Source organism: Penaeus vannamei, chromosome 4 (assembly GCF_042767895.1).
Source record: "Penaeus vannamei isolate JL-2024 chromosome 4, ASM4276789v1, whole genome shotgun sequence".
Lineage (NCBI taxonomy): Eukaryota > Metazoa > Arthropoda > Malacostraca > Decapoda > Penaeidae > Penaeus > Penaeus vannamei.
Genome location: NC_091552.1, coordinates 38147269 through 38172268, shown reverse-complemented (window position 1 = coordinate 38172268; position 25000 = coordinate 38147269). Strand labels below are relative to the sequence as shown.

Sequence of the window (25000 nt, the reverse complement as noted above, 5' to 3'; positions counted from 1 at the left end):
ATTTCAGTAGATGTGATTTCTGCTTTACCCTTTAATTCAGGCATGCTTACCTTGCCTCCAAAGCCTTGGATTTCTACCTTCCCTTCACTTACTGGCATATCAACTTTAGGCCCTGTACCTCGGATATCTGGCATGTCTCCCTTTTCTCCAAAACCTGTTATCTCTACTTTACCCTTCGTTTCTGGCATGTCAATTTTCCCTCCAAAGCCTGAAGTTTTCGCTTTTCCTTTAACTTGTGGCTTGTCAATTCTGCCTTCAAAACCAGGGGCTTTGGCACTACCCTTGATTTCTGGCATGTCAATCTTGCCCTTGATTTCTGGCATGTCAACCTTGCCCTTGATTTCTGGCATGTCAACCTTGCCCTCGATTTCTGGCATGTCAACCTTGCCCTTCATCTCTGGCATGTCAACCTTTCCTCCAAAGCCTGGGATTCCAACATTGCCCTTGATTTCAGGCATGTCAATCTTGCCCTTCATCTCTGGCATGTCAACCTTTCCTCCAAAGCCTGGCATGTCAACCTTTCCTTCAAAGCCTGGCATGTCAACCTTGCCCTTCATCTCTGGCATGTCAACCTTTCCTTCAAAGCCTGGCATGTCAACCTTGCCCTTGATTTCTGGCATGTCAATCTTGCCCTTCATCTCTGGCATGTCAACCTTTCCTTCAAAGCCTGGCATGTCAACCTTGCCCTTGATTTTTGGCATGTCAATCTTGCCCTTCATCTCTGGCATGTCAACCTTTCCTCCAAAGCCTGGCATGTCAACTTTTCCTCCAAAGCCTGGCATGCCAACCTTGCCCTTCATCTCTGGCATGTCAACCTTTCCTCCAAAGCCTGGGATTCCAACATTGCCCTTAATTTCAGGCATGCCAACCTTGCCCTTCATCTCTGGCATGTCAACCTTTCCTCCAAAGCCTGGCATGTCAACCTTGCCCTTCATCTCTGGCATGTCAACCTTGCCCTTGATTTCTGGCATGTCAACCTTGCCCTTCATCTCTGGCATGTCAACCTTTCCTCCAAAGCCTGGGATTCCAACATTGCCCTTGATTTCAGGCATGTCAACCTTGCCCTTGATTTCTGGCATGTCAATCTTGCCCTTCATCTCTGGCATGTCAACCTTTCCTCCAAAGCCTGGCATGTCAACCTTTCCTTCAAAGCCTGGCATGTCAACCTTGCCCTTAATCTCTGGCATGTCAACCTTGCCCTTCATCTCTGGGATGTCAACCTTGCCCTTCATCTCTGGCATGTCAACCTTTCCTCCAAAGCCTGGCATGTCAATCTTGCCCTTCATCTCTGGCATGTCAACCTTTCCTCCAAAGCCTGGCATGTCAATCTTGCCCTTCATCTCTGGCATGTCAACTTTCCCTCCAAAGCCTGGCATGTCAACCTTTCCTTCAAAGCCCGGCATGTCAACCTTGCCCTTCATCTCTGGCATGTCAACCTTTCCTCCAAAGCCTGGCATGTCAACCTTTCCTCCAAAGCCTGGAAGTCCAATATTGCCCTTGATTTCAGGCATGTCAATCTTGCCCTTCATCTCTGGCATGTCAACCTTTCCTCCAAAGCCTGGCATGTCAACCTTTCCTCCAAAGCCTGGCATGTCAACCTTTCCTTCAAAGCCTGGCATGTCAACCTTGCCCTTCATCTCTGGCATGTCAACCTTTCCTCCAAAGCCTGGGATTCCAACATTGCCCTTGATTTCAGGCATGTCAATCTTGCCCTTCATCTCTGGCATGTCAACCTTTCCTTCAAAGCCTGGCATGTCAACCTTTCCTTCAAAGCCCGGCATGTCAACCTTGCCCTTCATCTCTGGCATGTCAACCTTTCCTCCAAAGCCTGGGATTCCAACATTGCCCTTGATTTCAGGCATGTCAATCTTGCCCTTCATCTCTGGCATGTCAACCTTTCCTTCAAAGCCAGGCATGTCAACCTTTCCTCCAAAGCCTGGGATTCCAACATTGCCCTTGATTTCAGGCATGTCAATCTTGCCCTTCATCTCTGGCATGTCAACCTTTCCTCCAAAGCCTGGCATGTCAACCTTTCCTTCAAAGCCTGGCATGTCAACCTTGCCCTTCATCTCTGGCATGTCAACCTTTCCTCCAAAGCCTGGGATTCCAACATTGCCCTTGACTTCAGGCATGTCAATCTTGCCCTTCATCTCTGGCATGTCAACCTTTCCTTCAAAGCCTGGGATTCCAACATTGCCTTTGATTTCAGGCATGTCAATCTTGCCCTTCATCTCTGGCATGTCAACCTTTCCTTCAAAGCCTGGCATGTCAACCTTTCCTCCAAAGCCTGGCATGTCAATCTTGCCCTTCATCTCTGGCATGTCAACCTTTCCTTCAAAGCCAGGCATGTCAACCTTTCCTCCAAAGCCTGGGATTCCAACATTGCCCTTGACTTCAGGCATGTCAATCTTGCCCTTCATCTCTGGCATGTCAACTTTTCCTCCAAAGCCTGGCATGTCAACTTTTCCTCCAAAGCCTGGCATGCCAACCTTGCCCTTCATCTCTGGCATGTCAACCTTTCCTCCAAAGCCTGGGATTCCAACATTGCCTTTGATTTCAGGCATGTCAATCTTGCCCTTCATCTCTGGCATGTCAACCTTTCCTTCAAAGCCTGGCATGTCAACCTTTCCTCCAAAGCCTGGCATGTCAACCTTGCCCTTCATCTCTGGCATGTCAACCTTTCCTCCAAAGCCTGGCATGTCAACCTTGCCCTTCATCTCTGGCATGTCAACCTTGCCCTTCATCTCTGGCATGTCAACCTTTCCTCCAAAGCCTGGGATTCCAACATTGCCCTTGATTTCAGGCATGTCAATCTTGCCCTTCATCTCTGGCATGTCAACCTTTCCTCCAAAGCCTGGGATTCCAACATTGCCCTTGATTTCAGGCATTTCAATCTTGCCCTTCATCTCTGGCATGTCAACCTTTCCTCCAAAGCCTGGCATGTCAACCTTTCCTTCAAAGCCCGGCATGTCAACCTTGCCCTTCATCTCTGGCATGTCAACCTTTCCTTCAAAGCCTGGCATGTCAACCTTGCCCTTCATCTCTGGCATGTCAACCTTTCCTCCAAAGCCTGGCATGTCAAACTTTCCTCCAAAGCCTGGCATGTCAACCTTTCCTTCAAAGCCCGGCATGTCAACCTTGCCCTTCATCTCTGGCATGTCAACCTTTCCTCCAAAGCCTGGGATTCCAACATTGCCCTTGACTTCAGGCATGTCAATCTTGCCCTTCATCTCTGGCATGTCAACTTTTCCTCCAAAGCCTGGCATGTCAACCTTTCCTTCAAAGCCCGGCATGTCAACCTTGCCCTTCATCTCTGGCATGTCAACCTTTCCTCCAAAGCCTGGGATTCCAACATTGCCCTTGATTTCAGGCATGTCAATCTTGCCCTTCATCTCTGGCATGTCAACCTTTCCTTCAAAGCCTGGCATGTCAACCTTTCCTTCAAAGCCAGGCATGTCAACCTTGCCCTTCATCTCTGGCATGTCAACCTTGCCCTTCATCTCTGGCATGTCAACCTTTCCTCCAAAGCCTGGGATTCCAACATTGCCCTTGATTTCAGGCATGTCAATCTTGCCCTTCATCTCTGGCATGTCAACTTTTCCTCCAAAGCCTGGCATGTCAACCTTTCCTTCAAAGCCAGGCATGTCAACCTTGCCCTTCATCTCTGGCATGTCAACCTTTCCTCCAAAGCCTGGGATTCCAACATTGCCCTTGATTTCGGGCATGTCAATCTTGCCCTTCATCTCTGGCATGTCAACTTTTCCTTCAAAGCCTGGCATGTCAACCTTGCCCTTAATCTCTGGCATGTCAACCTTTCCTCCAAAGCCTGGGATTCCAACATTGCCCTTGATTTCAGGCATGTCAATCTTGCCCTTTATCTCTGGCATGTCAACCTTTCCTCCAAAGCCTGGGATTCCAACATTGCCCTTGATTTCAGGCATGTCAATCTTGCCCTTCATCTCTGGCATGTCAACTTTTCCTCCAAAGCCTGGCATGTCAACCTTTCCTTCAAAGCCCGGCATGTCAACCTTGCCCTTCATCTCTGGCATGTCAACCTTTCCTCCAAAGCCTGGGATTCCAACATTGCCCTTGACTTCAGGCATGTCAATCTTGCCCTTCATCTCTGGCATGTCAACCTTTCCTTCAAAGCCTGGCATGTCAACCTTTCCTTCAAAGCCCGGCATGTCAACCTTGCCCTTCATCTCTGGCATGTCAACCTTTCCTCCAAAGCCTGGGATTCCAACATTGCCCTTGATTTCAGGCATGTCAATCTTGCCCTTCATCTCTGGCATGTCAACTTTTCCTTCAAAGCCTGGCATGTCAACCTTTCCTTCAAAGCTTGGCATGTCAACCTTGCCCTTCATCTCTGGCATGTCAACCTTTCCTCCAAAGCCTGGGATTCCAACACTGCCCTTGATTTCAGGCATGTCAATCTTGCCCTTCATCTCTGGCATGTCAACCTTTCCTCCAAAGCCTGGGATTCCAACATTGCCCTTGATTTCAGGCATGTCAATCTTGCCCTTCATCTCTGGCATGTCAACTTTTCCTCCAAAGCCTGGCATGTCAATCTTGCCCTTCATCTCTGGCATGTCAACCTTTCCTCCAAAGCCTGGCATGTCAATCTTGCCCTTCATCTCTGGCATGTCAACCTTTCCTCCAAAGCCTGGGATTCCAACACTGCCCTTGATTTCGGGCATGTCAATCTTGCCCTTCATCTCTGGCATGTCAACCTTTCCTCCAAAGCCTGGCATGTCAACCTTGCCCTTCATCTCTGGCATGTCAACCTTTCCTCCAAAGCCTGGCATGTCAACCTTTCCTTCAAAGCCTGGCATGTCAACTTTGCCCTTCATCTCTGGCATGTCAACTTTCCCTCCAAAGCCTGGCATGTCAATCTTGCCCTTCATCTCTGGCATGTCAACCTTTCCTTCAAAGCCAGGCATGTCAACCTTTCCTCCAAAGCCTGGCATGTCAACCTTTCCTTCAAAGCCTGGCATGTCAACTTTGCCCTTCATCTCTGGCATGTCAACTTTCCCTCCAAAGCCTGGCATGTCAACTTTGCCCTTCATCTCTGGCATGTCAACCTTTCCTTCAAAGCCTGGCATGTCAACCTTGCCCTTCATCTCTGGCATGTCAACCTTTCCTCCAAAGCCTGGCATGTCAACCTTTCCTCCAAAGCCTGGCATGTCAACCTTTCCTTCAAAGCCTGGCATGTCAATCTTCCCCTTCATCTCTGGCATGTCAACCTTTCCTTCAAAGCCTGGCATGTCAACCTTTCCTCCAAAGCCTGGCATGTCGACCTTTCCTTCAAAGCCTGGCATGTCAACCTTGCCCTTCATCTCTGGCATGTCAACCTTTCCTCCAAAGCCTGGCATGTCAACCTTTCCTCCAAAGCCTGGGACCTCAGCACTGCCCTTGATTTCGGGCATGTCAATCTTGCCCTTCATCTCTGGCATGTCAACCTTTCCTCCAAAGCCTGGCATGTCAACCTTTCCTCCAAAGCCTGGCATGTCAACCTTTCCTTCAAAGCCTGGCATGTCAACATTGCCTCCAAAGCCTGGAAGTCCAACACTGCCCTTCATCTCTGGCATGTCAACCTTTCCTCCAAAGCCTGGGATCTCAGCACTGCCCTTGATTTCTGGCTTGTCAACCTTGCCCTTCATCTCTGGCATGTCTATCCTGCCTTCAAAGCCTGGAAGTCCAACACTGCCCTTAATTTCTGGCATGTCAACCTTTCCTCCAAAGCCTGGTAACTCAGCTTTGCCTTTGATATCTGGCATGTCTACCTTGGCGCCAAAGACTGGGATTTCTGGCATGTCAACCTTGCCTCTAAACCCTTGAATATCTGCTCTACCATCGAGATCTGGCATACCAATTTTGCTTCCAAAGCCTGGAATGTCAACATTTCCATTCATTTCTGGCATGCTAATTCTGCCACTAAATCCTGCAACATCAGTATTAGCTTTGATATCAGGCACAGTTCCTTGGATTTCACCCCTACCCTTTATTTCAGGCATACCGATCTTGCCTTTAACTTCTGGAATTTCAACGCTACCCTTTACATGTGGGCTTTTAATACGGCCTTCAAAGTCTGGGATATCAAGACTACCATTGATATCTGATCCACTAGTCTTTATTCCAATACCAGAAGCATCTATTCCAACTTCAGGAACATCTGCATTTATATCTATGCTTCCAATATTCATGTCAACATCTGGAGACTTGACCTTGAATTTCTTTCCCTTTCGCATAGGTGGAACTGGAGCCTCAGCAGAGATGTTAAAGTCAGGTTGATCTGGCTTTACATCTACATCAAGACCAGTTGAAATTTCTCCACTAACACTAGGAGGCTTTCCTTTACCAAAGCAAGATCCAAATGACATCTTAGGCTTTCCTGAGGCCTTAACCTTTTTGTTCTTAATTTCAGGAGAATCGACCTCAACTGCAATTCTACCTTTTGGTCTTTCAAGGCCTGCATCTATGCTTTCAACTTCTCCACTAACTTTCCCTCCAACCTCTGCTGCCATATATGGCTCTTCTTTGCCTGGTTTGCCCAAGCAAGCACAGGGACCAAGTTTTGCTTTCTTTGTCTTTAGTTCAGTCTTTGGTATCTCTCCTGAACCTGATAAAACTGGGCTCTTGACCTCCCCTTTAATTTCTGCACTTGGCAATGTAGGGCCGGATGGTACAGTGACCTCAACTTTGGGAAGATCCCCCTTAATATCTCCTGAAATACTTGGAGCACTTACTTCAACATCAGCATCCCCCTTTATCTTCAATTTCGGCATTTCCCCTTTTATATTCAATTCAGGCGAATCAATACTAGCTTTAACTTCAGGAAGCTTTGGAACATTCCTCTTCATTTCAATTTCTGGTATATCTGCTCTGCCACCGATTTCTGCCTGAACTTTTGGTATATCAGGAATATCACCCTTGATTTCCAGGGAGGGTTCAAAATCTGGCTCATCGATCTTCATTTCTATGTCCCCTCTTGCTTCAGGTACTTCGCCTCGTATTTGTGCTCCTGGGACTTCAAGATCCACTTCTTTGATCTTTGGTTCCTTGGGTTTACCAAAGCAAGATCCCAAGTTGACTTTAGGCTTTCCAGATACCTTTTTACCTTTAACTTCCACTTTAGGTGATTCGATATCAATTTCACCTTCAATATCAGGACTTTTCACACTTACTCCTGCTTCAACATCAGGACGTTGCACACTTGCTTCTGCACTAATATCAGGGCTCGGTACACGTGCTCCTACACCAACATCAGGACTCTTTACAGAAAGACTTCCTGGTTTATATTCACCGTCTACTTCACCCTTTGCCTTTCCAAAGCAGGGTCCCAATCTCGACTTTGGTTTTCCTCTTTTCATCTTTATATCTGGAGAGTCTACATCAATATGACCCTCTACTTCTGGGGCCCTGACTGAAACCTCGGCTCCTGCTTTAGGTCTTTCAGCATCAATTTTCTCCGGTTTATATTCACCCTCAATTCCAGCTCCTTTAGGCTTACCGAAACAGGATCCTAACTTTGCTTTTGGTTTTCCTGCCTTAACTTTCATGTCTGGAGACTCAACATTAATATCACCTGTGACCTCAGCTGATGGGACACTTACTTCACCTGTGACCTCAGCTGAAGGAACACTTACTTCACCACTAACTTCTGGGCCTTTAACATCTATTTTAGCTGGATGATATTCACCTTCCACCTTTGGCCCTTTGGGTTTTCCAAAGCAGGATCCTAGTTTGGATTTTGGCTTTTCTCCTTTGATTTTGGCTTCAGGTGATTCAACACTAATATCTCCACTCATTTCAGGAGAGGCAGCACCAACTTCACCGCTGACAGATGGACCTTTAACTTCTACTTTACCTGGTTTGTATTCGCCTTCTACGTCTACATCTTTTCCTTTGCCGAAACATGGTCCAAATTTCATCTTCGGTTTGCCTGATACTTTTCCTCCTTTCACTTTAACTTCTGGGGATTCAATATCAGCTTCAACCTTTCCTTCAGGAAGGGTAATATCTGCACTAGGACCTGCAATTCCTGCTCCTTCAACTTTGATGTGTGGCTCTGCAGAAATGGTTCCTTCAACACCAGCATCAGCTGATATATCACCACGGGCACTAGGTGGTTTTGCTTTCCCAAAGCAAGATCCTAATGACATTTTAGGCTTACCTGAAGCCTTTACTTTCTTACCCTTTATCTCAGGAGATTCAACATCTACTCCAACACTACCTTTGGGTCCTTCTACGCTCACATCTACGCCTTCAACTTCTCCACTTACTTTTCCTCCAGCTTCTGCTGCCATGTATGGTTCTTCTTTGCCAATTTTGCCTGATTTGCCTAAACAAGCACATGGACCAAGTTTGGCTTTCTTTGTCTTTAGTTCAGCCTTTGGTAGTTGGGCTGATCCCGAGATCTCTGGACCTTTCAATTCTCCCTTGATTTCTGCACTTGGTAATTCAGGGCCTGCTGGTAGTGACACTTCAGCTTTAGGAATATCAATGCTTGGTAAGTCACCTTTAATATCTCCTTCAATTTTACCACTTGGGAACTCAGGTGTTTCAATATTTATTCCCTTAATATCTCCTGAAATACTTGGAACATTTATTCCAATGTCACCTTCGGTTTTCAGTTTTGGTAACTCTCCTTCCACTTTCAATTCAGGTGCATCCACACTTGCCTCTATCTTTGGAAGTGCTGGCACATTACCCTTGATTTCAATTTCTGGAATATCTGCTTTCCCTCCTATTTCAGCTTCTACTTTTGGGATATCTGGAATATCACCTTTGATTTTTATGGAAGGTTCAAAATCAGGTAGATCTGCATCCACATCCAAATGACCTTTCAATTCTGGTACTTCTGGCATTGAAGGTCCCTTTACTTTTACTGATGGTTCAACATCAATACTTGGACCTTCCACTGATATTTTACCTCCCATGCTTGGTTTTTCGGGACGAATCTTGATGCTTCCTGGTTCTACATCAGCATCTATATCTACATCTGGAGGTGATGCCTTTCCAATGCATGAAGCACATAGTGGAGCAGATTTTCCTTTTACCTTCTTATTCTTTACTTTCATCTCAGGACCCTTGACATCTACTTCAGCTTTTCCAGTAGGCACTTCACCTACTCTTGGACCTTCAATGTCTATTTCTCCTTTAACTTTGGGTTCTTTGGGTTTGCCAAAGCATGATCCTAGTTTGGCTTTTGGCTTTCCAGAAACCTTTTTACCCTTCACTTCTACTTCAGGCGATTCAATATCAATTTCACCTTCAATGTCAGGACGTTTGACGCTGGCTCCTGCACTTACTTCAGGACCTTCTACATCAACTCTTCCTGGCTTGTATTCCCCTTCCAGTTTTCCACTCTTGGGTTTTCCAAAGCATGATCCAAATTTGGTCTTTGGTTTACTGCCTTTCACCTTTATCTCAGGAGACTCTAGATCGACATCACCCTTAATAGCAGGAGATTGGACTGAAACTCCAGCCTCTGCTTCAGGTCCCTCTACTTTGATTTTACTTGGTTTATATTCACCCTCAATTCCAGCTCCTTTAGGCTTACCGAAACAGGATCCTAACTTTGCTTTTGGTTTTCCTGCCTTAACTTTCATGTCTGGAGACTCAACATTAATATCACCTGTGACCTCAGCTGATGGGACACTTACTTCACCTGTGACCTCAGCTGAAGGAACACTTACTTCACCACTAACTTCTGGGCCTTTAACATCTATTTTAGCTGGATGATATTCACCTTCCACCTTTGGCCCTTTGGGTTTTCCAAAGCAGGATCCTAGTTTGGATTTTGGCTTTTCTCCTTTGATTTTGGCTTCAGGTGATTCAACACTAATATCTCCACTCATTTCAGGAGAGGCAGCACCAACTTCACCGCTGACAGATGGACCTTTAACTTCTACTTTACCTGGTTTGTATTCGCCTTCTACGTCTACATCTTTTCCTTTGCCGAAACATGGTCCAAATTTCATCTTCGGTTTGCCTGATACTTTTCCTCCTTTCACTTTAACTTCTGGGGATTCAATATCAGCTTCAACCTTTCCTTCAGGAAGGGTAATATCTGCACTAGGACCTGCAATTCCTGCTCCTTCAACTTTGATGTGTGGCTCTGCAGAAATGGTTCCTTCAACACCAGCATCAGCTGATATATCACCACGGGCACTAGGTGGTTTTGCTTTCCCAAAGCAAGATCCTAATGACATTTTAGGCTTACCTGAAGCCTTTACTTTCTTACCCTTTATCTCAGGAGATTCAACATCTACTCCAACACTACCTTTGGGTCCTTCTACGCTCACATCTACGCCTTCAACTTCTCCACTTACTTTTCCTCCAGCTTCTGCTGCCATGTATGGTTCTTCTTTGCCAATTTTGCCTGATTTGCCTAAACAAGCACATGGACCAAGTTTGGCTTTCTTTGTCTTTAGTTCAGCCTTTGGTAGTTGGGCTGATCCCGAGATCTCTGGACCTTTCAATTCTCCCTTGATTTCTGCACTTGGTAATTCAGGGCCTGCTGGTAGTGACACTTCAGCTTTAGGAATATCAATGCTTGGTAAGTCACCTTTAATATCTCCTTCAATTTTACCACTTGGGAACTCAGGTGTTTCAATATTTATTCCCTTAATATCTCCTGAAATACTTGGAACATTTATTCCAATGTCACCTTCGGTTTTCAGTTTTGGTAACTCTCCTTCCACTTTCAATTCAGGTGCATCCACACTTGCCTCTATCTTTGGAAGTGCTGGCACATTACCCTTGATTTCAATTTCTGGAATATCTGCTTTCCCTCCTATTTCAGCTTCTACTTTTGGGATATCTGGAATATCACCTTTGATTTTTATGGAAGGTTCAAAATCAGGTAGATCTGCATCCACATCCAAATGACCTTTCAATTCTGGTACTTCTGGCATTGAAGGTCCCTTTACTTTTACTGATGGTTCAACATCAATACTTGGACCTTCCACTGATATTTTACCTCCCATGCTTGGTTTTTCGGGACGAATCTTGATGCTTCCTGGTTCTACATCAGCATCTATATCTACATCTGGAGGTGATGCCTTTCCAATGCATGAAGCACATAGTGGAGCAGATTTTCCTTTTACCTTCTTATTCTTCACTTTCATCTCAGGACCCTTGACATCTACTTCAGCTTTCCCAGTAGGCACTTCACCTTCTACTCTTGGACCTTCAATGTCTATTTCTCCTTTAGCTTTGGGTTCTTTGGGTTTGCCAAAGCATGATCCTAGTTTGGCTTTTGGCTTTCCAGAAACCTTTTTACCCTTCACTTCTACTTCAGGCGATTCAATATCAATTTCACCTTCAATGTCAGGACGCTTGACGCTGGCTCCTGCACTTACTTCAGGACCTTCTACATCAACTCTTCCTGGCTTGTATTCCCCTTCTAGTTTTCCACTCTTGGGTTTTCCAAAGCATGATCCAAATTTGGTCTTTGGTTTACTGCCTTTCACCTTTATCTCAGGAGACTCTAGATCAACATCACCCTTAATAGCAGGAGATTGGACTGAAACTCCAGCCTCTGCTTCAGGTCCTTCTACACTTACTTTTCCTGGTTTATATTCACCCTCAATTTCAGGTGATTTTGGTTTTCCAAAGCAGGATCCAAACTTTGATTTGGGTTTTCCTCCTTTCAATTTAGCATCAGGTGAATCAACACTTATATCACCCTTCATCTCAGCTGATGCACCACCAATTTCACCAGAGACTGCTGGACTTTCAGCTGAAATTTTAGCAGGCTTATATTCGATTTCTCCTTCTGGGCTTTTGGGTTTCCCAAAGCAGGATCCTAGTTTAGACTTGGGCTTTTCTCCTTTGATTTTGGCTTTAGGTGATTCAACACTAATATCTCCACTCATTTCAGGAGAGGCGGCACCAACTTCACCGCTGACAGATGGACCTTTAACTTCTACTTTACCTGGTTTGTATTCGCCTTCTACATCTACATCTTTTCCTTTGCCGAAACATGGTCCAAATTTCATCTTCGGTTTGCCTTTTCCTCCTTTCACTTTAACTTCTGGGGATTCAATATCAGCTTCAACCTTTCCTTCAGGAAGGGTAATATCTGCACTAGGACCTGCAATTCCTGCTCCTTCAACTTTGATGTGTGGCTCTGCAGAAATGGTTCCTTCAACACCAGCATCAGCTGATATATCACCACGGGCACTAGGTGGTTTTGCTTTCCCAAAGCAAGATCCTAATGACATTTTAGGCTTACCTGAAGCCTTTACTTTCTTACCCTTTATCTCAGGAGACTCAACATCTACTCCAACACTACCTTTGGGTCCTTCTACGCTCACATCTACGCCTTCAACTTCTCCACTTACTTTTCCTCCAGCTTCTGCTGCCATGTATGGTTCTTCTTTGCCAATTTTGCCTGATTTGCCTAAACAAGCACATGGACCAAGTTTGGCTTTCTTTGTCTTTAGTTCAGCCTTTGGTAGTTGGGCTGAACCTGAGATCTCTGGACCTTTCAATTCTCCCTTGATTTCTGCACTTGGTAATTCAGGGCCTGCTGGTAGAGACACTTCAGCTTTAGGAATATCAATGCTTGGTAAGTCACCTTTAATATCTCCTTCAATTTTACCACTTGGGAACTCAGGTGTTTCAATATTTATTCCCTTAATATCTCCTGAAATACTTGGAACATTTATTCCAATGTCAATGTCACCTTCGGTTTTCAGTTTTGGTAACTCTCCTTCCACTTTCAATTCAGGTGCATCCACACTTGCCTCTATCTTTGGAAGTGCTGGCACATTACCCTTGATTTCAATTTCTGGAATATCTGCTTTCCCTCCTATTTCAGCTTCTACTTTTGGGATATCTGGAATATCACCTTTGATTTTTATGGAAGGTTCAAAATCAGGTAGATCTGCATCCACATCCAAATGACCTTTCAATTCTGGTACTTCTGGCATTGAAGGTCCCTTTACTTTTACTGATGGTTCAACATCAATACTTGGACCTTCCACTGATATTTTACCTCCCATGCTTGGTTTTTCGGGACGAATCTTGATGCTTCCTGGTTCTACATCAGCATCTATATCTACATCTGGAGGTGATGCCTTTCCAATGCATGAAGCACATAGTGGAGCAGATTTTCCTTTTACCTTCTTATTCTTTACTTTCATCTCAGGACCCTTGACATCTACTTCAGCTTTTCCAGTAGGCACTTCACCTTCTACTCTTGGACCTTCAATGTCTATTTCTCCTTTAGCTTTGGGTTCTTTGGGTTTGCCAAAGCATGATCCTAGTTTGGCTTTTGGCTTTCCAGAAACCTTTTTACCCTTCACTTCTACTTCAGGCGATTCAATATCAATTTCACCTTCAATGTCAGGACGCTTGACGCTGGCTCCTGCACTTACTTCAGGACCTTCTACGTCAACTCTTCCTGGCTTGTATTCCCCTTCTAGTTTTCCACTCTTGGGTTTTCCAAAGCATGATCCAAATTTGGTCTTTGGTTTACTGCCTTTCACCTTTATCTCAGGAGACTCTAGATCAACATCACCCTTAATAGCAGGAGATTGGACTGAAACTCCAGCCTCTGCTTCAGGTCCTTCTACACTTACTTTTCCTGGTTTATATTCACCCTCAATTTCAGGTGATTTTGGTTTTCCAAAGCAGGATCCAAACTTTGATTTGGGTTTTCCTCCTTTCAATTTAACATCAGATGAATCAACCTTAATGTCGCCCTTAACTTCGGCTGATGGAACCGCTACTTCACCACTTACTTCTGGGCCTTCAACATCAATGCTTGGTTTATATTCTCCTTCAACTTTTGGGCCTTTGGACTTACCAAAGCAAGATCCTAATTTTGATTTAGGTTTCTCCCCTTTGATTTTAGCTTTGGGCTGTTCAGCACTGATCTCTGCACTTATCTCTGGTGAGGCAACAGCAATTTCACCACTAACTTCTGGACTCTCGGCACTAACTTTGACTGGCTTATATTCACCTTCCACCTTTGGCCCTTTGGGTTTTCCAAAGCAGGATCCTAGTTTAGACTTGGGCTTTTCTCCTTTGATTTTGGCTTCAGGTGATTCAACACTAATATCTCCACTCATTTCAGGAGAGGCAGCACCAACTTCACCACTGACAGATGGACCTTTAACTTCTACTTTACCTGGTTTGTATTCGCCTTCTACATCTACATCTTTTCCTTTGCCGAAACATGGTCCAAATTTCATCTTCGGTTTGCCTTTTCCTCCTTTCACTTTAACTTCTGGGGATTCAATATCAGCTTCAACTTTTCCTTCAGGAAGGGTAATATCTGCACTAGGACCTGCAATTCCTGCTCCTTCAACTTTGATGTGTGGCTCTGCAGAAATGGTTCCTTCAACACCAGCATCAGCTGATATATCACCACGGGCACTAGGTGGTTTTGCTTTCCCAAAGCAAGATCCTAATGACATTTTAGGCTTACCTGAAGCCTTTACTTTCTTACCCTTTATCTCAGGAGACTCAACATCTACTCCAACACTACCTTTGGGTCCTTCTACGCTCACATCTACGCCTTCAACTTCTCCACTTACTTTTCCTCCAGCTTCTGCTGCCATGTATGGTTCTTCTTTGCCAATTTTGCCTGATTTGCCTAAACAAGCACATGGACCAAGTTTGGCTTTCTTTGTCTTTAGTTCAGCCTTTGGTAGTTGGGCTGAACCTGAGATCTCTGGACCTTTCAATTCTCCCTTGATTTCTGCACTTGGTAATTCAGGGCCTGCTGGTAGAGACACTTCAGCTTTAGGAATATCAATGCTTGGTAAGTCACCTTTAATATCTCCTTCAATTTTACCACTTGGGAACTCAGGTGTTTCAATATTTATTCCCTTAATATCTCCTGAAATACTTGGAACATTTATTCCAATGTCAATGTCACCTTCGGTTTTCAGTTTTGGTAACTCTCCTTCCACTTTCAATTCAGGTGCATCCACACTTGCCTCTATCTTTGGAAGTGCTGGCACATTACCCTTGATTTCAATTTCTGGAATATCTGCTTTCCCTCCTATTTCAGCTTCTACTTTTGGGATATCTGGAATATCACCTTTGATTTTTATGGAAGGTTCAAAATCAGGTAGATCTGCATCCACATCCAAATGACCTTTCATTTCTGGTACTTCTGGCATTGAAGGTCCCTTTACTTTTACTGATGGTTCAACATCAATACTTGGACCTTCCACTGATATTTTACCTCCCATGCTTGGTTTTTCGGGACGAATCTTGATGCTTCCTGGTTCTACATCAGCATCTATATCTACATCTGGAGGTGATGCCTTTCCAATGCATGAAGCACATAGTGGAGCAGATTTTCCTTTTACCTTCTTATTCTTTACTTTCATCTCAGGACCCTTGACATCTACTTCAGCTTTTCCAGTAGGCACTTCACCTTCTACTCTTGGACCTTCAATGTCTATTTCTCCTTTGGGTTCTTTGGGTTTGCCAAAGCATGATCCTAGTTTGGCTTTTGGCTTTCCAGAAACCTTTTTACCCTTCATTTCTACTTCAGGCGATTCAATATCAATTTCACCTTCAATGTCAGGACGCTTGACGCTGGCTCCTGCACTTACTTCAGGACCTTCTACATCAACTCTTCCTGGCTTGTATTCCCCTTCTAGTTTTCCACTCTTGGGTTTTCCAAAGCATGATCCAAATTTGGTCTTTGGTTTACTGCCTTTCACCTTTATCTCAGGAGACTCTAGATCAACATCACCCTTAATAGCAGGAGATTGGACTGAAACTCCAGCCTCTGCTTCAGGTCCTTCTACACTTACTTTTCCTGGTTTATATTCACCCTCAATTTCAGGTGATTTTGGTTTTCCAAAACAGGATCCAAACTTTGATTTGGGTTTTCCTCCTTTCAATTTAGCATCAGGTGAATCAACACTTATATCACCCTTCATCTCAGCTGATGCACCACCAATTTCACCAGAGACTGCTGGACTTTCAGCTGAAATTTTAGCAGGCTTATATTCGATTTCTCCTTCTGGGCTTTTGGGTTTCCCAAAGCAGGATCCTAGTTTAGACTTGGGCTTTTCTCCTTTGATTTTGGCTTTAGGTGATTCAACACTAATATCTCCACTCATTTCAGGAGAGGCGGCACCAACTTCACCGCTGACAGATGGACCTTTAACTTCTACTTTACCTGGTTTGTATTCGCCTTCTACGTCTACATCTTTTCCTTTGCCGAAACATGGTCCAAATTTCATCTTCGGTTTGCCTGATACTTTTCCTCCTTTCACTTTAACTTCTGGGGATTCAATATCAGCTTCAACCTTTCCTTCAGGAAGGGTAATATCTGCACTAGGACCTGCAATTCCTGCTCCTTCAACTTTGATGTGTGGCTCTGCAGAAATGGTTCCTTCAACACCAGCATCAGCTGATATATCACCACGGGCACTAGGTGGTTTTGCTTTCCCAAAGCAAGATCCTAATGACATTTTAGGCTTACCTGAAGCCTTTACTTTCTTACCCTTTATCTCAGGAGATTCAACATCTACTCCAACACTACCTTTGGGTCCTTCTACGCTCACATCTACGCCTTCAACTTCTCCACTTACTTTTCCTCCAGCTTCTGCTGCCATGTATGGTTCTTCTTTGCCAATTTTGCCTGATTTGCCTAAACAAGCACATGGACCAAGTTTGGCTTTCTTTGTCTTTAGTTCAGCCTTTGGTAGTTGGGCTGAACCTGAGATCTCTGGACCTTTCAATTCTCCCTTGATTTCTGCACTTGGTAATTCAGGGCCTGCTGGTAGTGACACTTCAGCTTTAGGAATATCAATGCTTGGTAAGTCACCTTTAATATCTCCTTCAATTTTACCACTTGGGAACTCAGGTGTTTCAATATTTATTCCCTTAATATCTCCTGAAATACTTGGAACATTTATTTCAATGTCTCCTTCGGTTTTCAGTTTTGGTAACTCTCCTTCCACTTTCAATTCAGGTGCATCCACACTTGCCTCTATCTTTGGAAGTGCTGGCACATTACCCTTGATTTCAATTTCTGGAATATCTGCTTTCCCTCCTATTTCAGCTTCTACTTTTGGGATATCTGGAATATCACCTTTGATTTTTATGGAAGGTTCAAAATCAGGTAGATCTGCATCCACATCCAAATGACCTTTCAATTCTGGTACTTCTGGCATTGAAGGTCCCTTTACTTTTACTGATGGTTCAACATCAATACTTGGACCTTCCACTGATATTTTACCTCCCATGCTTGGTTTTTCGGGACGAATCTTGATGCTTCCTGGTTCTACATCAGCATCTATATCTACATCTGGAGGTGATGCCTTTCCAATGCATGAAGCACATAGTGGAGCAGATTTTCCTTTTACCTTCTTATTCTTCACTTTCATCTCAGGACCCTTGACATCTACTTCAGCTTTTCCAGTAGGCACTTCACCTTCTACTCTTGGACCTTCAATGTCTATTTCTCCTTTAACTTTGGGTTCTTTGGGTTTGCCAAAGCATGATCCTAGTTTGGCTTTTGGCTTTCCAGAAACCTTTTTACCCTTCATTTCTACTTCAGGCGATTCAATATCAATTTCACCTTCAATGTCAGGACGCTTGACGCTGGCTCCTGCACTTACTTCAGGACCTTCTACGTCAACTCTTCCTGGCTTGTATTCCCCTTCTAGTTTTCCACTCTTGGGTTTTCCAAAGCATGATCCAAATTTGGTCTTTGGTTTACTGCCTTTCACCTTTATCTCAGGAGACTCTAGATCAACATCACCCTTAATAGCAGGAGATTGGACTGAAACTCCAGCCTCTGCTTCAGGTCCTTCTACACTTACTTTTCCTGGTTTATATTCACCCTCAATTTCAGGTGATTTTGGTTTTCCAAAGCAGGATCCAAACTTTGATTTGGGTTTTCCTCCTTTCAATTTAACATCAGGTGAATCAACCTTAATGTCGCCCTTAACTTCGGCTGATGGAACCGCTACTTCACCACTTACTTCTGGGCCTTCAACATCAATGCTTGGTTTATATTCTCCTTCAACTTTTGGGCCTTTGGACTTACCAAAGCAAGATCCTAATTTTGATTTAGGTTTCTCCCCTTTGATTTTAGCTTTGGGCTGTTCAGCACTGATCTCTGCACTTATCTCTGGTGAGGCAACAGCAATTTCACCACTAACTTCTGGACTCTCGGCACTAACTTTAACTGGCTTATATTCACCTTCCACCTTTGGCCCTTTGGGTTTTCCAAAGCAGGATCCTAGTTTGGATTTGGGCTTTTCTCCTTTGATTTTGGCTTCAGGTGATTCAACACTAATATCTCCACTCATTTCAGGAGAGGCAGCACCAACTTCACCGCTGGCAGATGGACCTTTAACTTCTACTTTACCTGGTTTGTATTCGCCTTCTACATCTACATCTTTTCCTTTGCCGAAACATGGTCCAAATTTCATCTTCGGTTTGCCTGATACTTTTCCTCCTTTCACTTTAACTTCTGGGGATTCAATATCAGCTTCAACCTTTCCTTCAGGAAGGGTAATATCTGCACTAGGACCTGCAATTCCTGCTCCTTCAACTTTGATGTGTGGCTCTGCAGAAATGGTTCCTTCAACACCAGCATCAGCTGATATATCACCACGGGCACTAGGAGGTTTTGCTTTCCCAAAGCAAGATCCTAATGACATTTTAGGCTTACCTGAAGCCTTTACTTTCTTACCCTTTATCTCAGGAGATTCAACATCTACTCCAACACTACATTTGGGTCCTTCTACGCTCACATCTACGCCTTCAACTTCTCCACTTACTTTTCCTCCAGCTTCTGCTGCCATGTATGGTTCTTCTTTGCCAATTTTGCCTGATTTGCCTAAACAAGCACATGGACCAAGTTTGGCTTTCTTTGTCTTTAGTTCAGCCTTTGGTAGTTGGGCTGAACCTGAGATCTCTGGACCTTTCAATTCTCCCTTGATTTCTGCACTTGGTAATTCAGGGCCTGCTGGTAGTGACACTTCAGCTTTAGGAATATCAATGCTTGGTAAGTCACCTTTAATATCTCCTTCAATTTTACCACTTGGGAACTCAGGTGTTTCAATATTTATTCCCTTAATGTCTCCTGAAATACTTGGAACATTTATTCCAATGTCAATGTCACCTTCGGTTTTCAGTTTTGGTAACTCTCCTTCCACTTTCAATTCAGGTGCATCCACACTTGCCTCTATCTTTGGAAGTGCTGGCACATTACCCTTGATTTCAATTTCTGGAATATCTGCTTTCCCTCCTATTTCAGCTTCTACTTTTGGGATATCTGGAATATCACCTTTGATTTTTATGGAAGGTTCAAAATCAGGTAGATCTGCATCCACATCCAAATGACCTTTCAATTCTGGTACTTCTGGCATTGAAGGTCCCTTTACTTTTACTGATGGTTCAACATCAATACTTGGACCTTCCACTGATATTTTACCTCCCATGCTTGGTTTTTCGGGACGAATCTTGATGCTTCCTGGTTCTACATCAGCATCTATATCTACATCTGGAGGTGATGCCTTTCCAATGCATGAAGCACATAGTGGAGCAGATTTTCCTTTTACCTTCTTATTCTTCACTTTCATCTCAGGACCCTTGACATCTACTTCAGCTTTTCCAGTAGGCACTTCACCTTCTACTCTTGGACCTTCAATGTCTATTTCTCCTTTAACTTTGGGTTCTTTGGGTTTGCCAAAGCAAGATCCTAGTTTGGCTTTTGGCTTTCCAGAAACCTTTTTACCCTTCACTTCTACTTCAGGCGAATCAATATCAATTTCACCTTCAATGTCAGGGCGCTTGATGCTGGCTCCTGCACTCACTTCAGGACCTTCTACGTCAACTCTTCCTGGCTTGTATTCCCCTTCCAGTTTTCCACTCTTGGGTTTTCCAAAGCATGATCCAAATTTGGTCTTTGGTTTACTTCCTTTCACCTTTATATCTGGAGATTCTATGTCAATATCACCTTTAACATCAGGAGAACTGACTGAAACCTCTGCCTTTGCTTCGGGTCTCTCAGTACTAACTTTATATTCGCCTTCTACTCCAGGTGTTTTAGGCTTACCAAAACATGATCCCAATTTAGATTTTGGTTTTTCTCCCTTAATTTTCACATCTGGTGATTCAATACTTACATCACCTTTAAGCTCAGGTGATGAAACATCAACTTCTGCACTTATCTCTGGTCTTTCAGCTTCAACCTTTCCTTCAATTTCTGCCGATTTAGATTTCCCAAAACAAGACCCTAATTTAGCTTTTGGCTTCTTTCCTTTAATCTCTGCATCAGGATGTTTAATGCTTGCATCTGCACTTAGCTTTGGTGATTTAATGTTTCCACCTACCTCTGGTGATTTGACACTCACCTCACCACTAACCGAGGGCTCATCAATGTTTAGTTTGGCTGGTTGATATTCACCCTCTGCATTCGGCTCTTTAGGCTTCCCAAAACAAGATCCCAACTTAGCTTTGGGCTTTCCTCCTTTAACATCACCTTTTGGTAACTCAGCACTAACATCTCCACTAATTTTGGGAGATCCAACACTAGCCTCTCCACTAACAGATGGACCTTCAACTTCTAGTTTACTTGGTTTGTATTCACCCTCAGCTTCAGGGCCTTTGGGTTTTCCAAAGCAAGATCCAAGCTTTGACTTTGGCTTTTCTCCTTTGATTTCTACTTTAGGGGTTTCGGCATCAATATCTCCTCTTATCTCTGGTGGTGCGATTTTAATGTCACCACTAGTTCCAGAACTTTCAACCTGAACTGTGGCTGGCTTATACTCCCCTTCAACTTTTGGGCCTTTTGGTTTACCAAAGCAAGACCCCAGCTTAGATTTAGGTTTCTCCCCTTTAATTTTAGCTTCAGGTGATTCAGCACTGATATCTACACTCACTGATGGTGATGCAACACTTGCCTCACCAGAAGGAACTTCTACTTTACTACTGACTTCAGGACCTTCAACAGCTATTTTTCCTGCTTGATATTCACCCTCAACTTTTGGTTCTTTGGGTTTTCCAAAGCAAGATCCCAACTTAGTTTTGGGTTTCTCCCCTTTGATTTTGGCTTTAGGTGATTCAACACTGACATCTGCTCTTAGCTCAGGTGATGAAGGACTAATCTCACCACTAACAGAAGGGCCTTCAATTCTGTATTCACTTTCTGCTTCTACATCTTTACCCTTACTTTTACCTTTACCAAAACAGGGTCCAAATGTCACTTTTGGTTTGCCTGAAACTTTTCCTCCTTTCACTTTAACTTCTGGAGATTCGATGTCAATTTCAGCTTTTCCTTTAGGAAGTGAAATATCTGCACTAGGACCTTCTACATCTGCCCCTTCAACTTTGACGTGTGGCTCAGCAGAAATGGTTCCTTCAACACCAACATCAGTTGATACATCACCATGGGCACTAGGTGGTTTTGCTTTTCCAAAGCAAGATCCTAATGACATCTTAGGCTTTCCTGAGGCCTTGGCTTTGCCAGTTTTTGTCTCTGGAGATTCTACATCAACTGCAATTTGGGCTTCAGGTCCCTCTACCTTTGGTCCTTCTACTTTAACTCCTATGTCTGCATCAACATTTTCAAATCTTCCACTAACTTCACCTTCCTTTTCTATATATGGTTCTTCAATATCCATCTTCCCTGATTTACCTAAACAAGCACATGGACCTAACTTAGCTTTCTTTGTCTTTGGTTTTATACTAGGTACATCAAGGGATGTTGATCCCTTTGGACCTTTAACTTCAGCTTTAATACCTACAGATGGCTTGATTGGACTGCTTGGTATGGAAACCTCTCCTCTAGGGGAATCAATGACAGGTAAGTCGCTCTTAACAGCAACACCTGGTACATCTGCAGCTTTGATTTCCAATTCTTTTTCTGTTCCAGCTACATGTGGCAAATCAATTCCAAAGTCAACATTAATGTCTCCTTTAGGTTCTGGTAGCTTTCCTTCTATTTTCACTTTAGGAGCATCTTCAGAATATTTGATATTTGTCTTTTCCCCTGATGCATACATACTTGGCAAATTACCTTCTAAAGACAAGCCAGGCATTTCTCCTTTAGTCTTTGCATCTGGAGTCTTTCCTTCAATGTCGAGACTGATGTCACTATTAAAGTTAGCTCTTGATGACCCTTCTATTGTAGCTTTAGGGGTACTTTGGGAAAAGCCTGGAATACTGATATCCATACTTCCGGGAATTCTGGAAATTTCACTGTCTGCAGTATATTCTTTACTGGCAATTTTACCTCCAATTTTAGGAACATTTGTTTGGATTTGTACATCCCCTCCCTTATGGATATCACCTGAAAAACCACCCTCAATATCTCCAGTTACTCCTGCCCTAGTTTCCACATTAGCTTCAACTTTTGGGAAATCAGGTATGTCACATTTCAAAGATGGTGAAACATTTACTGGTTTTGCCTGAAAACTGATATCACCTGTAGTAGTTGCTAAACTAACTTGAGGCACAGGTGTCGGTGATACAGCACTAACATCTAACTTGCCTCCAAGTTCTTGATCATCTGATATCACTCTGTATGATTCTCCTTTTACATCACACTCTGGTTCTTTTGGCTTTCCAAAACATGAGCCAAACTTGATCTTTTTCTTCTCAGGATCTTTTCCAATTTTCACATTCTCATCTGGCACTTGGATATTTACACTTGCTTCTGCTTTTGGCTCTGCAGTTGGTCTTGGACTCTTAACTTCAACCTCTCCTTTAACATCTGCTTTTGGGGTATCAACTTCAGGTGATTTAGGCTTACCAAAGCATGATCCAAGTTTAGATTTTGGACCAGAGCGTTTTTTCTGGGGAATCTCTGCAGTAGCTGTACCTTCGGTTCTAAGACCTGGGTCTACCCCTTCTACTTCTACTGAGCCAGCAGGCACTGTGGGCAATTCTCCTTTAACTTCCCCTTGAACCCCCGCTGATATGTATGGCTCTTCTTGTTCGATTTTCTTAGGACTGCTCAAACAAGCACAAGGCCCAGATGACTGTTTCTTACTCTTAGTGGCAGGCTTGCCTACATCAGGTGCAACAGAAATCCCTGGCTCCACTGACATGCTGAAATCTCCCCGTGGCAGACTCTCACCTGCCAAGGCTACCCCTGGAGTATGGATCTTGCTGCCTTCGGCTGACACATCTAATCTGGGACCTGAAATATCTCCCCCTATGTGTAATCCATCAATTTCTCCTTTACCCTGTGGTAATGAACTATCAAACTTTGCATCTAATCTTCCACCTCCAAAATCTCCTCTTTTGTCAAGTTGAACATCACAAGTCGGGCCGGTTATACTGCCTCCCGCCCCCACATTTACATTTTTGTCACGCCCCTGTAGTGAACTTTCAACATTAATGGCTCCCTTATTGTTGCCCTTCACAAGGTCGGGCAGCAATGGAATACCTTTACCAGAGAACTCTTGAATGTCTGGTAATGGGAGTGTTGGTGTCACTGATATGTTATAGCTTTGGTTTACTTGTGAACTATGAGCCTGACTGGTGCTAGAACCTAACCCCACATTTGCCCCAGACCCATGTCCATTTTCCATGCGCATGGAAACGGAAGTGTTTTTGTTATTGACTGTCTCAGAATTGGTGTGTAATTCCAGTTCAGGAGAGAGCAACGCACTTAGTTCTGCCTCCAGCTTACTAAGAGAATCATTTGTGGTTGAACTATATTCTTTGCCATTAATATTAATATGCGAAGATACTTCCTTCTTAGTCGTAGTCGTGATACTGACAAATCGTTTGTGTTCGGATACACTTCGAAATACAGTGCTGTCTTCAGTGGATGGCTTGCCTCGAAGCTCGTCAATGACATTCTTCAGTTCATCACTCATGTTGGATGTACAGCTAAGATCCAAAGATGGAAGCTGTGTATTGTTTTGATCATGAATCATTCTGCCTTCGGAGTTCATGTCATGCTGAAGACATTCGTGAAGAACACTGTATCCCGGTGCACTACTGTCTTCTCCTCTCACATACTCAGTCTTCATCTTTATGACTTTCTCTCCCTGCATAGACTTTTCCTTATCAGAAATGTTGTACGTATACACATGGGTTTCCTTCCCCGTCGTTTGGTTTGCGTCGGGCTTCCCCTCGACAGTCCAAGAATTTTCTTGGATATTTATATGTGGTTCATTAAAGGAAGCTTTCACTCCAACTCCCCCTGACACATCCATGCTACCTACACTGATCTTACTGTTAACATCATCGACATCCTTACCGTCTTTCGCCATTTTACTCTTCGTTTTGTCGCCTCCGTTGGTTAAGTTGAGTAGCCACGAGCGCCTCTTATTTTCGCCTTGGCCAAAGACGGCGGAGTCAGACATCCGCCAGGAATACCGCTTGGACCGCTCTTCTGAAGGCGGCGGCGGAGGCGGGTACGGAGGCGGAGAATCAAGGTCCAGGTCCTCCTCCTCGTCGTCGTTCGGCAGGGGAGGAAGGGGGCGTGCCGTGCAGTAGGGGGGATCCACGCGCCGCCTTCCTCCGGTCGCTTTACCTTCTACGTTTCCCATGCCACTTCAAATGCACTTCACTTCCAAAACATTCGGTCACTTTGCATACAACCAAATTATAAATCTTGTAATACAGCTCAACTGCTTGTATGAACTTTAAACATTATATTTTTATTTCTGATATTAGATACTTCTTTTCCCACAACCGACACTAAACATAGGCTTCAGTAAAATGCATTTTTTCACTCATAAACAGACTCCTGCTGGGTTGAGTCCTCTAATGAATGGAAGTGTAAAAATCAAGTAAAAACTGTTATGAGCAAGCACTTGTCAAACTTTTGGCAGGAACGACATCGGCAGTGACACTTCCGTCAACAGAAAGGCGTCACCCACACAAGTGCCAAAGGCCCTGCACTCAGGGAGCCTGGGTGTGGCCAGGAGGAGGCTCTCAGGTGGTGGGTGTGAGGGCGGGCGAGCAACACAGACACGGCACTGAGCGTGCGGCGGCGGCGCGGGGGCTACTGAGACTGACGGGCACGATACAGCCTAGCAGC

General features: G+C 44.1%; 2 protein-coding genes across 6 annotated transcripts in view; both read right to left on the bottom strand.

The window, feature by feature from the left end:
• Window positions 1-24208, bottom strand: part of LOC138861499 (neuroblast differentiation-associated protein AHNAK-like) — a 26614-nt gene extending 2406 nt beyond the window's left edge. The window contains exons 1-2 of one of the 4 annotated variants that reach the window (XM_070121023.1): window positions 600-24208; window positions 1-545 (exon numbers count right to left, since the gene is read on the bottom strand). The exon at window positions 1-545 is cut by the window's left edge and continues 2406 nt beyond it. In XM_070121023.1, the coding sequence (XP_069977124.1) occupies window positions 1-545; window positions 600-24170 (24116 nt within the window). In that variant the 5' untranslated portion in view covers window positions 24171-24208. The other 3 variants (XM_070121024.1, XM_070121025.1, XM_070121026.1) reach the window with 3 other exon arrangements.
• LOC113809777 (glycogen debranching enzyme) overlaps window positions 1-25000 on the bottom strand; it is a 386284-nt gene that overhangs the window by 42727 nt on the left and 318557 nt on the right. The gene's annotated exons all lie outside the window — the stretch shown is intronic.